The sequence below is a fragment of the Theropithecus gelada genome, chromosome 6 (genome assembly GCF_003255815.1).
Source record: "Theropithecus gelada isolate Dixy chromosome 6, Tgel_1.0, whole genome shotgun sequence".
Classification (NCBI taxonomy): Eukaryota; Metazoa; Chordata; class Mammalia; order Primates; family Cercopithecidae; genus Theropithecus; species Theropithecus gelada.
The window spans coordinates 158,620,526-158,634,859 of record NC_037673.1 but is presented as its reverse complement, the minus strand read 5'-3'; the positions used below and the strand labels follow the sequence as shown (position 1 = coordinate 158,634,859).

General features: G+C 35.6%; 1 protein-coding gene across 4 annotated transcripts in view; it reads right to left on the bottom strand.

Moving 5' to 3' along the window:
- Window positions 1-10,166, bottom strand: part of GABRG2 (gamma-aminobutyric acid type A receptor gamma2 subunit) — an 89,900-nt gene extending 79,734 nt beyond the window's left edge. For all 4 annotated transcript variants that reach the window (XM_025388541.1, XM_025388539.1, XM_025388542.1 and 1 more), the window contains exon 1: window positions 9,385-10,166. In XM_025388541.1, the coding sequence (XP_025244326.1) occupies window positions 9,385-9,491 (107 nt within the window). In that variant the 5' untranslated portion in view covers window positions 9,492-10,166. The remainder of the gene's footprint in view (window positions 1-9,384) is intronic.
- Window positions 10,167-14,334: the final 4,168 nt, after the last annotated feature.

Below are 14,334 nucleotides of genomic sequence, written 5' to 3'. Positions count from 1 at the left end.
TGCAATAACATCCATAACAGTTTGTTTTCAATTAGCTTCAAACTAGAAGCATCAAGGGGACACTGGGTAAATGTACTGTAATTCATACCATGGAATTCATAATAATGAAAAAGAACTCATGATATGTGCAAAAGTATTATATCTCAAAAATATTATGTTGAGCAAAAGAAGCTGGGCACAAAAAAGTAAGCATATTGTTAATTTCATTATTATGAAGTTGTGCAACAGAAAAATAAAATCTATGATTAAAGAAATCGGAAAAGGGGCTACCAGGGGCAAGCAGGGATTGGAGAGAGGAAGAATGATGACTATTAAAGAAGCCCAATAAAACATGCGATGTGATAGAAAAATCACACACACACACACACATTCTCACACACACAAACACACACACACACAGGGGTGGTGGTTATAATGCTGCATACATTTGGAAAAAAACTTCATCTAACTGTATATTAAATTCTGAATAATTTATTGAGTCTATATTATGTCTTTATTTAAAAAAAATAGTTGTGGGGGAAAAGTCTATTATGTGGTGAGTGAATTGGAAGGTAGCAAAAACATATTCAGAAAGGTATTTTGGGCAGTGTTGAAGTAACCCAGGTGACAGATGATGTCGAATTTTGTTATATGATCAGATGTATGAGGCACAAAGAAAACTGAAAAGTTAGTCATGACCCTGAAGAGCAAAATGCCAGCTTAGATTGTTTCCTTCCTCATTACTCTCCAGATTCCACAACAACTGCTTCCACTTCATGCTGTCCAATATAAACTTGACCATCAAGAGTAGCAACCTGAGTTTGCTCTGAATAATGAGTTGAATACATTTGCCTAGCAACTCAGTGATAATGTTTTACAATATCTTTGGGAAAATATCCTTCTTTCCATACAGTGACAAAATTATCTTCAGGAAGGAGTCTTGTATGACAGTACATCTTTTCTCATTTAAATAGAAGCTATTCCACACTGTTAGAGATATTATTAAGTTCAATGTTTAAATAGGCATTCTGAAAATTTAGGGACCTCTACCCAATTTGCTTATCTCATACAAGTCAAAGCAACAAACTGAAGAATTAGAAAAGTTGTACTTTAAAAAAATCCCTCTTCTACACTCCCACAAAGTTCAGAATTTAGCAGGGATGGGGGGACTACTTGTGCCTCCAGGGATATATCAGGGGATAAATAATGTTCTGTATTAATAACAAAACCAACAATAACAATAACAGTAGCAAAAATAATACCCAGTAAAGGTCACTTACTCTGTGCCCTTTAATATGTATTGTATCAATTCCTACTCAAAATAAACTTATGAAAAATTATTATCTTCCTTTTTATTTGAGACGGGATCTCACTCTGTCATGCAGGCTTGAGTACAGTGGTGCAAACGTGGCTCACTGCAGCCTTGAAATCCTGTGCTGAAGTGATCCTCCTGACTTAGCCTCCCAAGAAGCTAGGACCATACCCAGATAATTTTTTTTTTTTTCTTGAAATAAGGTCTCACCATGTTGCCCAGGCCAGTTTGGAACTCCTGGGCACAAGCGAGCCTCCTGCCTCAGCTTTCCAAATCTTCATCTTTTATATATATATGAAAAGATAGAGTGAAACTGGTTGACTGAGGGTCAACAAACTGAACCCTGATCAAGTGTGTCTCCATAGCTTATGCTATTAACAAGTATACTATGCTGTGGAAACTATTTTTTTGCTTATTTTCTTTTATTTTTTTTCTGACAGCCATATATGCTGACTTAGAGTGAGATACTGTAAAACAAGTTGAAAATGTTTCCTTTTATTGAAAAGAATAAAAATTTGGGGGAAAATGAGTGCAATTTGTATTACTTAAGCATACAATTATTGAACATCTGTTAGAGACTAGGCGTGCTATGAAAGGTGAGTTGTATCAATGGCATCTCTTCCTTTGTGGGCCCTAGCTTTTAGCTGAGAGAGTTAGAAAATTAAAAAGTAAAAACAATAAACCAATAAATAATGCATCTTTTTCTGATTAATTACTAAAGGCTATAAGTGAGTACTAAGGCAAAGTAAAGCAGAGAGGATTAGAGGACTTGGAAGTACAGGGTGGAGTGAAGTTTGCAATTTTACATTGAGTGGTAGGTGCAGGCTTTGTTGAGAAGGTGAGGTTTGAGCGAAAGCTTCCAAAAGGTGAGTTAATCAGTGGATATGTGAGAGAAACACATTGCACAGGGAACACAATATTATACAAACTTTTCCCTATGTTATCATGACTAATTTTCCGATCCTGAGAAAAGAAGAAGACAAACATCCTATTCTCATTTAGTATAGATGGTACACTGCTAAGAAGGAACAGACTTAAAAGACTAGTAAAACAGCCCTCGGTGCCTTTTCTTTCCCCGTCCTCGCAGCTACGTGTAGAAGTTTAAGGATTAAATGGCAGAGGAGTACTTGTGGAAGAAGGTTATTGGCTTAGGAGTAGAAGGAATTGTTCAATTTCTTATCTCCTACCATAGTGGGAGGTAGCTCCACTTCTGCCTACGGAAATCAGGATTCACTCATAAATGTCCACCATCAAAAAAGACTAAGAGGCCAATTGTTATCTCTACTACAAACACAAAAACTTTTACAACCTCTTAGCATTCTCTAAACAAGTGGTTAGAAAATTCTTTAGGGAAATTTGGCCTGTATTCTCTATAATGCAAAAATCCCAGATTTGACTCAAATACAATTCATTTCATAAATTAATTAATAAATTACACATTTATTTCTCTTTTTATGTTTGGAGTTGCTTTCCTCAATTATGTATCTCAAGTGTGTTTTCAAAAGCAATTTATAAAAAGAACTGATAACCAACAAAAAAAGAACACGTGAAAGCATCAGTCATTTATTTTTTCCTATCAAGATTTTAACGACGTATTATATCCAGTTTGTTTTAGCTGTTTTACTGATATAAATATACAGTCAGTTCTGCTATTTCTTTAGGTGTATTTAAGCAAATACACACTGTATATTTGTCTTACTAGGTAGACTTTGGCTTTACAGCAACACTTGGGTTCATGGCAGGGTTTCAATTATAACAAAGGATCTTTGCTTTAAAACATCCCTTGTTTTCTCCACGATTATGTTATTTGGTACTTATGTGGTTTTCTTTATGAATGGGTGGAGAGTGTAGTATCAGAGCTACTTATTTAGCATTTACATGGTATTTTATCTATGCAGAGTTATACAATGATTTTTATAATAATATAGAATTATTACCATAGTTTGTGCTCTTATATCATAATACTGTAGGGATTAATATGATTTGAAGTTAAGTTTTATTTTTACCCCAAACCACTAATGTGTAACTTTAAAGGAGCTTTTTATTTCCTTTTTAAAAGGATATTTATTCTGTAGTATGGGGAACAAATGAATAGGAAATAACCCTCCCCAGTAACGCAAGTTAGAGAGGACTTTTACATTTCTAAACAACCAAAGTATTTCCTTACATTTAGAAAAAAAAAGCGAGAGGCGGGGGGTGACTATACTTGTTCAATGTGATGTATTGCGATATGAATTCAAGGAGGGGATCTTAATTCTGTTCTACAGCTAATAGTAAAGGATCCTTGAAGAAGTCCCTTAATCTCTCAATATCTCATTTTCTACAGTTGTCAGAAGAAAATATTATCTTTTTCATCTAACTCATGAGTCTACTGAGAGAATAAAACTGTGAATGCAAACATTCCTGTAAAAATGTAAAATCCCTATTACTTTCTAGAAATTAAAACTTCTTATTACCCTAGAAATTAAAATGTAAGAGCTTTTATGTTGTTACCGCATAGTAACGTTAATTAACTGGTTGCTCGTATGATTGGGGTGATTCAAAATATGTCATCATTCAATACCTACATATTAAAATTATACATATCCATATATGAAGTTGTAATATTATTTCTACTTTAATATTGAGTATAGTTGCCTCAATTTTGTCTTCCACTTTTCTAAGAATTTGTGTAAGAAAACTAGAGGACAACATTGAGCAAGTTTCCTACAGATTTGCTCAATAGAAGGCAAAGTCTCCTCTTTAAAAATGGAATGACATGCTATAGTTAAGTTTCTGGATGTTCTGGATGAATAATTAAGTGCAGATTAAACTGTGCTTTACTTATGTGGACACAACCAATGAGGAAATATATATTCTAAACATAATTTTGGTTCAGCTGTAAATAATTCCATTTAATATGCTCTTAAATTAAGAAAAACTGAATTTTAGACTGTTACTAAGCATTTCTGTCTAGACCTTTCAATCAAAACAATGAAAATGTAATAATGATGTCATTATTGGAGATTGAGTATCTTAAACCATGTCTTTATATAGATTAGACATTTTGATTTATTCAGTGGACTGAATGGATGTAAAGTATCTGTTGTGGATTCTATCATCTGATGACAGAATGAGAGAATCATGAATATTAAAACTAGTAAATAACTTGTAGATAATCCAGTCCACCTGTTACACTTCTAGGAACACTACTGATGGACTGAGACTCCAAACTGATTTAAAAAACACAGAAGATAATATTGACAGATCTAAAAAACCAAGTTATTATGATTCATATGTATGCACATATATAAACATCATTATATATGTATACATGTTGACATATCCACATTCATACTTATTATATTATGTTGCTTCTATTAATCTATTGTGTTTAAGCAAGTTATTTAATCTGTCTATAATCTTGGTTTCCTAGTCTTTCAAATGTAGTTGATGATAAATACTTTATGGAGTCATAGTGAGGATTAAGTGTGTGTGTGTGTGTGTGTGTGTCTTATTTGATTCAATGTGTATGTATAACGTGACACAAGTGGAGCATAAAATTGATATTATCTTATGACTATTTGATTTCTGACTTTGAAGAGGTCACATAGGTGTCTGATACCCTGGCAGGAGAAAGATGCATTGCCTTCTGCATGACTACCTGAATAAAGTATCATATCTGGAATATTCATCTCAACTGAAATCCTGAATCTTTAAGCGTTTAAATAGTCCTGACACCCGTAGTGGTCAAACCATCTCCAAACTACTCTGATTATAACTTTTAATTATAATTCAGTCTTCTATAATCAGTCAATTTGGCAGAAGTATTTGGAGAACAACAAGTATGTATAATTCCAGTAAAGCCTACTTGTACTTAAACTGAAAAGTCTGTCTTGGAATGGCTGGGAAATTGTAGTAGAGAGGTAGCCAGGACCCTAGTAGCATAATATTTATAGCAAAGAAATACAGTATCTAAAATTAGTCTTAACTTCCTTCCAATTTGAGTGGAAATCCTTGGCATGAAACAATTTTTTAAAGTATAGAACAGAGACCTCTATCATTAAAATATATATGCTTTAAATCAATCATTTTGAGGAAATTAGCTGCTCTAAATGAATCTAGGACATGAAACAGGCGTTTGTATAACTCATTATTTAAATTACAAGCCAATTTTCAACTTCTGCCTGCAATTCAGGTGTTTTGTTTAGATAGTAGTGGGCAACTGGGTTCTAGGAAATACTGGGTGATGAGTATTTACTTTCTTTCTGTTCTTCTTTATTTTTTCTTTCAGGTTAATGGTGGCTTCAGGATAACCTTTCAAATTTGGAAGGTAGAATAACCCTACCATTCAAATAGTCTACCCAGTCTACCTCAGGATAGACTATTTGAAATGTTTTGTCTACAAGTAAAGCAATTTAGGATGCTGAAGAAATAAATTTTTTTCTGGAGGATACCAGATGGAGCATTTAGAAAGATAAGGAATAAAAAGCCTGTCTGTAGAGATTAATTCTGTAAACAAATAAGGGTATATTGAAGAATCAAAATATTTTTTTCTACATGCTTAGTCTTAGCCTGTTAAAGAAATATGTAAAACAAAATTATAGAATAAAAACACTTTAGCAGCTCATAAGAAACATCATGGAAAGCATCTTAGTTTAGGCAACAGCTAAAAGTAGAAAATATGTATAAACCTTTAACTGCATTTTTTTGAAAAAAATTCAGAATGAGCACTTTAAAGTTTGGATGGATCATCAAAAATTCAGTCCAATTTATTTCTGCTCAGTCTATCCTTGAAAAATAATTGTTTGTCACTCTAAGCATATTATAAAATCTTATTTTATTCTAATAAAATGAAAACACTTTATGTTTCACTTATTCTTGTTTACTCTAAATTATTTTTTATGTTTTTCTATATTTTTTCTTCCCCTTAGTGTATTTTTACTCTGACATGGAATAAAATTACACCAAAAAAGTTTATAAGAGTATAAGATTTGTTTTAAAATCTCTATTCACATATATGTGGTATATATATAGTTTTTCAATATAATCACATACACATTATATATGTATGTATGTTTTATTTTTTTTGGAACCAATATCTTCTCATAACTAATGTGGATGTGTTCTTTATACTATTCCTCACGCTTTATTATATGTATAATTTTCTCAATGATTGACATACAAATAAAAGATTATTGATGTTAAATTGATTCATCCTGCCCAGCTGAATAATAAAGTATGAATTATCAAAACACTTTTAAATATTAAAAATAGCAATAAATAAACTTTTGGAAATCAGCAAAGTATAGACCACTTTTCTTCAAAGTGAGATCTAGGGTACTTGTTGAAAATATTCCTGTTGAATATTCCTGTTCTCCACCCCAGACATAATGATTCAAAAGCATTCAGTGTATAGTGTAGGAATCTCCATTTTAGCAAGTTCTGCAGGTTATTTTTTATGACAGCACAAGATATGTGAATGTTTAAAAATTTTGAGTTTCACAAATTAACTATTTCATTTATAAGAAGACATATTAGTTATTAATATTCTCACTTCGACGCTTTATTTATCTCCTTGTTTTACTTTTGTAAAGACACAGACTAATAAACTTTGTCATTTAATGAGGATGAAAACAATCTTTTGAGTTATATAAATAAAAAACCAATTATTTATTTTGATTTCTCTTTAACTTTCCAGGTGGTTCTGCTACTACTGTTTACCACAAAAGTATTATTTCATAAATACCATTTCCTATGGGCTCCTCGTGTCTCAAATATTTCCCAGTTATTTATTGTCCTTCCTTAGGATCAACTTTAGAGATCAAAGCTTCTATTTACCTCCAGTCCTACTAAACGATTCAAATGACTTTTTTTATGGGATTGCAGCAGACTGAAACTCGGATCACATTCTCTGCACCAAACAGCAATGACTCCATTCTCTGTCACTATGAGAGAATGCAAAGATTACCACTTTGGGGAGTTTCCATTACAGATAGCTCATGTTTTTAGAGCTCTTTTAAAAAACTCATCTAAGATAGTCTGGTACAAATTGAAAATTAGAACGTATCATCAAATTTACTTTTTATATGACATTGAAATGGAAAAGGTGGGGCTGTGGCAACAAGAAGACACCTGAAATAATATTTTACTATGAACTACAGTAAAGTGAAACATGTTTAGGTTAAAATAGGGTTACTGAAGATAAAATGCATAATATTTTTATCTATTAAGTTAGACAATTGTTTACTAGGATGGAGATGAGTCAAAAATAAAGACATTCCCTTGTGTCTTGTCTAGATTTTAATCCACAGGTTTCATTAATGATAAAAATAGAGGAAAGATATTTTCTATTAGTAAGTAACTATCTATTTTCTAATTTCTGAAACAAATTAACAGCTATCCACAACCTTAAGTATAAAAATGAGTTCAAATTTTGAATCGAAAAAAAATTTTTTTTCAGGATTTCACTAAATTATCTTACATATAAGACTGTTTCCAGTAAAAGGCCCTCGCCTATTCTGAGAAAACTACTGAAATCTTATAATCCTAGTGAAAATACATTCTATTTTTATAGTAAATAAGGAAGGTACAAAAAGTGCTGGAAGAGTTAAGCAGACCCTCTGTTTAGAAACTCTAAAGTGAGATTTTCTCTCTGTTTTGTTGGACTTCTTTATCATAAATCTATCTGTCTTACTACCCATCTTAGATAAGAGGGGGTCAGAGAAGTTGTCTAGTTTCAATGATTTTTTTAAAAAAACTAGTTTAACCTCCATCCCTTTCAGCTGCATTTGTTACAACTACCATGTAAGATTGTCATCTCACAAAAAAATATTAGGGCACTGTCTTGATATAATTTCTACAGCTAGTTTTCGTTTGTTTCTTTCTTTACATTGGTAGGATATGAGAGGTATATTTATAGAACTTTATTTCAAAATGAAAGTATAGAAGAATGCAAGTAATGTAAATAGTGGACCTCTAACATGCCTTTGGTCCTAGCTAGAAGGTTTGGAGAGTGGGGGAGGTACTTAGGTAGGTAGACCAGTAGCCAACTAAACTGCATGGATGGTTACTCCTCTAATACTCTTAGCTCAAGGAAGTTCAAGTAAATTTAAATGCCAAGCACTTCAGAGCATATACATTCTCAGGGTTTTCAGGAGTCCAGTCTCCAGCCTGTCCTTTTTGTTTCTATTCAGTGCAATAAGGTTTTAAAGCATTAATGCATACTTCACGATTTTGGCATCACAATCACCTGGTTCAGCATATTTTCCAACACTGCAGCAAGGCCAACTCTTTTCCAGACACATATTCCCCTATGCAATAATTTAACTACATTCTCCACCCTATGCCCAATAGTCCTCTTCCCATATCAAAGAGGGAGTAGAGGCAATAAGATCAGGATCTCTATATTTCATTAGTGTCCCGTGGCTTCACTGGCCTTCTGTCTGATTTTATGGATGCCCTGAGTATATTTAGAGACGTTCTATCAGGTTAGACAAGCCTCTCTATCCCTTTGGCCCTAACCAGGACTGCTGTCCCTGGTGCTGAACCATGTTTGCACACGGGGAGTTGGCTGTTGGGTCAATGGGACTGGATGCAAAACCTGGCTGACCTTAAGAATGCCAGGTGCAGAAGCAAGCGATGCCTTAGTACACAGGAACAGGGCCGCTCGCCGCCCCTCCCCCCAGCTCCCTCACACATATCTCTCCGGTGTGCGCCAGGACCCGTTTGTAAATTTCTTCATCAGACCCCCACCCAAAACGCTTGCAACATGGCCTCAAATGCCGGCGTCTATCAGCACAGCCCACTCCGACATCAGACTGCAGTAACGTCAAAATGCTACTCCCCAAATATTTAGTCTTTATGAGGTTACCTTTTCCACTCTAAAACCAAACAAAAAATAAAATAAAATCCAATAAATGAATACATTAACGAAAGTGACCTTCCACTTTTCTTCCTCCAGTCCCCGCCCCATGTATTCACTCTCCCCTAAATTATAAAGCCTCCCATCCTAGGAGAGTGTTTTAAATCTGGGTGGTCTCCAGAGTTCCCCCTCCCCACACCTTCTCCCCACCTCTTCAGAACAAAACGACGCCAAAAAGGGCACATCTTACCCAGGGTAGAGCGACAGCAGGAGCAGAATCCACACCGTCATTTTCTGTGAAAATACAGGAGTCGAGTAGACTGAGCTTCCTGTGCTCCATATATTTGGCGAACTCATCGCTTTTTTTTTTTTTCCTCCTCTCGCCTCTTGCCTCTTGGTTGCAGAAGAATCCCTCCCCTTTGTATTATTCTTATGCTTATGATCTTGTGGTGGCTCCCCCCACCTGCCTCTAGTAGGTCCCGTTACTGGGGAGATGGATTGCTACCAGATTTGGGAATTAATATTCAGGGGGCAGAGATAAGATCAGCACAAACGCTTGCAGATACCATCAAAGCGTCACTCTGGCAGCGGCTTCCAAGTCTGGGGGAGTAATATCATCGAGGCAGGGGGAGGGTACAAGGAGAGACTCACACGGAGACAAATAAGGGAGAGGGAAAGACGCGCACACTCGTGTATACTCATGCCCCTCACACTTACGCATTCTCCCCTGGGTCCATCTCTTTGGGGTTATTTATTTGTTTGTTTTCATTTTTTTTCTTTTACAGGGGGCAGCGCCCTGTGCGTGTGTGTGTATTTAAAATAAATAGGAAAAAAATCACTAGAGACTCTGCGTGATTAACTATCACGCAGATTAACTATGAGGTCAAAGTGGAAGTGATGCACGCTGCTGCAGCACGAATTAACACATGCGTGGTGTCTTTCCAAAGCTTTTTAACCCTTTACTGCACACACAAGCACGCAAGGACTGGCATTCATGGGGACAAGAGATGCTTTAGCAAGCCCAGAAACTACATCATCAATGACAGAAGGTTTGTGGTCGTCAGATCTGCCAAGAATCCTTATTTTAAACTCGTACAGTCTTAGAAATCATGGTTGCATTGTTAGAGCTGGGGGAGCAGACAGTGGGGGAGGTGTGAGTGTCTCAGTAAGTCATCCTGTAGGCAGACAGATTTGGTGAATTCAATTTGAATGAGAGAAGAAAACATTGATAGAATTAAAGGACATGGAGAAATTCTATGCTACTCAGAATTCATTCCTCCCTTGTCAGTTCTCCAACCCCAGCGAAAATGCACAGGCACAAAACTGCTTGAAGTTTGACAAATGTAATTGCACAGGGATAGCTGCTTGAGTAAAGATTACACACCACAGAATAGGAGGGCCGCTTTTTGAAGGAAGGGTGGGCAGAGGGGTATAATCAGGAGGTCATTTAACAATGCAAAGGGTTTTCTGTTTGTTATGTAGGGGATTGATTATTTTGTTCTTCTTGGTAATAATCCTGAAAGTTTTTAGGTTGGATGAGTGGTATTAGCATGCTACTTTCTTGCCTAGAATGTTACTATAGATACTAATATATAGAAGATACCCCCTTTATACCAAACTAGTTCATCCACCACAGAGGAAATCCCTTTCATTAATCGTGAAAAATAAAGTGGGGGAGTGTTTCATGGTTCTTTGAAGTCAAGATACCACCACAAAGGTATGCAGGAAGCAGTACTAGTGATGAGGACCAATCTTAGCCCTTTGTGGAAAGTGAAAAGGAGTTGTTTCAAAATAAGTGCCTTTTCTGCAAGAAAAAGTCCTCCAGGAATGGAATTTGAGTAAGGAGTCCAGGAGACATAGGAATAGAACATGAGAAAATCAGGTCCACGCTCCATCACTAACACTAAAGTATACCCAAGGAAAGCAGAAAGAATTACCAGTAGCTGTTGTCCAACACATGGGTTGAGGAGACGCATTCTGACAATGAAGCAAAAAAGGCCTGACAGACCCACCTGGAATCCCGCAAGGCTTTATAACTCTGCCTCAGGCAGAGTTATTCTTTTTTTTAATGATTTTTTTTTATTATACTTTAAGTTCTAGGGTACATGTGCACAATGTACATAGGTTTGTTACATATGTATACCTGTGCCATGTTGGTGTGCTGCACCCATTAACTCGTTCTTAAGGCATTTAGACAAAAATCCAATGAAAACCATATTCAAATGCAATTTTGACTTTTTTCCATTGCGACTGAAATGTTGGCAGAGCAAACATAAATCCCCTTTTTATATAATCCTCCTGTTCTTTGCCGCACTGTGAAGGTATTTTTCCTTTCTTTAATTAATTAATTAATTAATTTAGAGACAAGGTCTTGCTCTGTCACCCAGCCTGGAGTGCAGTGCGACAGTCATAACTCACTGCAGCCTCAAACTCGTGGGCTGAAGCAATCCTCCTACTTCAACCCGCTAAGTATCTGGGACTATAGGACTACATCGCTATGCCTGGCTAATGTCATGCCCCTTCTTATGTTCACAATTTTTCTTCCAAAGAGCCTAGTTTGTTTATAGGTGTATATATTTTCTTAGTGAAATTATTGAATCACACTTTTGTAGGCTAAGATTTCTGTGTGTGTGTGTGTGTGTGTATTTACTTAAGTGCCTACAGAACCCAAGCAAGTGAGATAAATGGAAGACATTGGCAGGTTATGAATCAGTAAAGTGGTGAAAACCATGCACACTCAAGTGCCAATACTCCATCCAAATGGAGCTACCACACTGTTCAGTTCCAGTCAAAATTGCCAGAAGAAATGGAAATAAGAATTGCAGAGTCAAATGCTCTAATTTTTAAAATGCAAAGGAGGACAACCCAAGTAGGTATCCAGGCCACAAGGTTGCAATTTTTATGGACTATATAAAATATCTACCATGCATGACATTTCCAATTTTTTTGTGTAACTTTCTCAAGTGAGTTTATTTATTGTCAAACGTAACGATTTTGTGAAAATGAATGCTGACACGTTCACAAAGAAGTGATTCATATACTGATCCCTTAGCAGTATATGAATGGCCCCTGTAAATTAGAAGCTATTGAATGATGGAATTTTGTCCAGCATATTAAGAGAAACCATAGAAGTAATTTTAATATTTATAGTATCTGAGTACAAATTTAATTGTGCCATTCATAGCTAGTAGGCATCAGTATGCCTCTGTGGATCTTTCTTATCTGCTGACTGCTGTGTTAAAAAAAAATTTTAATATATTTTCTAAGATTTTACAACATGTGTTATACTCAATGGTGTTTATAAGAGACCTAGTAATTTCTTTTGTTATCAACTTTGAGGTATACTCTTGCCCATTTTTAAGATTACACTTATAATCAATAAAGTAACCATTATTTGATAAACATCATGCTTATCTTCTCATTGTACATAGTATATATGTATCTATTATAGAGGAAATATATAATGTATTTTCCTATCTGACACAAATTTTATGTCTGAGACCCCTACAACAAACGACAGATTAACAATAGAAAGGCATAAATATTTATTTCATACAAATTTTATGTGACATGGGAGCCTTTAGAAATGAAAGGTCAAAAGAAATAGGGAAAACTGTATATTTTGTGCTAAATTGAATAAAGAAGTGGATAGTTGTGCAGAAACATTATTGGATGAAAACAGATATTATCTAAAGGGCATAAATGGGGGAACTCAGAGAGACTTGCTGGTTCAGATTGTTCTCCATGTCTCTGTGTCTTCAGAGATAAAGACCTTGTTTTATGTGAGGCACGGGGAGGACATCCCTTGGATGAGGGCCTTATGACCTATTTTCAGGGGAAGGTCAACTAGGTTTTATGGCCCACTGCTGGGGAAAAGGAGCGAAGGAAATTCTCTATAGTTTCTACGGCCTGATTCAGGAGAGAAGGGGTGTAGAAGAAGGTCAGAAAGACCTTCTTGCTTCTGTGGTTTTCTCAATTTACTTCAGTCTAAAATCCTCAGTATGCCAAGTTGCTGCATATATGTGTATATGTGTGTGTATGTATTTAATTATATTAACGTTTGAAAAGCATTGGAAAGTAAAAGAAGAAAACTACCACCCAAATCCACTTATCCAAACAAGCCTTGCCAATATGTTGGAAAATTGTTTTACAAGTTAATTCTCTATGAATGAAAGTTTTTTTTTTTTTGCTTATAATTTGACATTGTATTATTACTACTATTCTTATGATAGTTACTACACCCAGAAGTGAATTATGAGGTTATAAGTTGGACAAGTTTGGTTGTTGATATCAAATCTCTCATTACATGGAAAAGTAAAATATATTATTTTTATTCTGCTTCTGATAGTGACAAAGTAGACTATTCTGTAGGTAATAATTATTACTATTAGACAAAATATTAAATAAGCAAATATGTGAAGTAGTGGGATGCTACCTAAAGGAGGCAGAAAGTGTGAAGATATGGCCAATAAGAGAGGAAATTGAGGCCGGGGGAGGTGGCTCACGTCTGTAATCCCAGCACTTTGGGGGGCCCAGGCGGGCGAATTACCTGAAATTCAAGACAAGCCAGGCCACCATGGTGAAACCCCATCTCTCGTAAAAATACAAAAAATTAGCTGGGCATAGTGGTGTGTGCCTGTTGTCCCAGCTACTTGGGAGGCTGAGGCAGGAGCATCGCTTGAACCTGGGAGGGGGAGGTTGCAGTGAGCCGAGATTATACCACTGCATGCCAGCCTGGGCGACAATAGCAAAACTCCATCTCAATAAATAAATAAATAAATAAATAAATAAAATTTAATTGGATAAGATCTAAGATTTTGTGGCTTTCCCCCTGTGGAAACTTCCTGGTTTTTAGCACAGAAAGTCCAACATCCAGGAAACCCTTCCATTCCAAAAATGCAGGAAGGTTAGAATCAGCAGACGGCAGCAATCTTATTGACTTGATGTTTAAGAGGAAACTTTGGCACTAACAGAGCAGCTCACATGAGCGGGGAAATCACAGACAGAAATACAAGACTCCACATCTGTATGTAAACTTGCCTTAAATTTTGTTTGCTTTTGTATGAAAAAGAAGAAAAGACATAAAGAAGCCCAGAAGATAGCAAAAATTGAGAGACTTAAAAAGTTGAGCAAATATTTCAGCTGCCACTAACTGCAGGAGACACAGAGTTTGAAGTTTGAATTCCAATAAGTGAGGGGG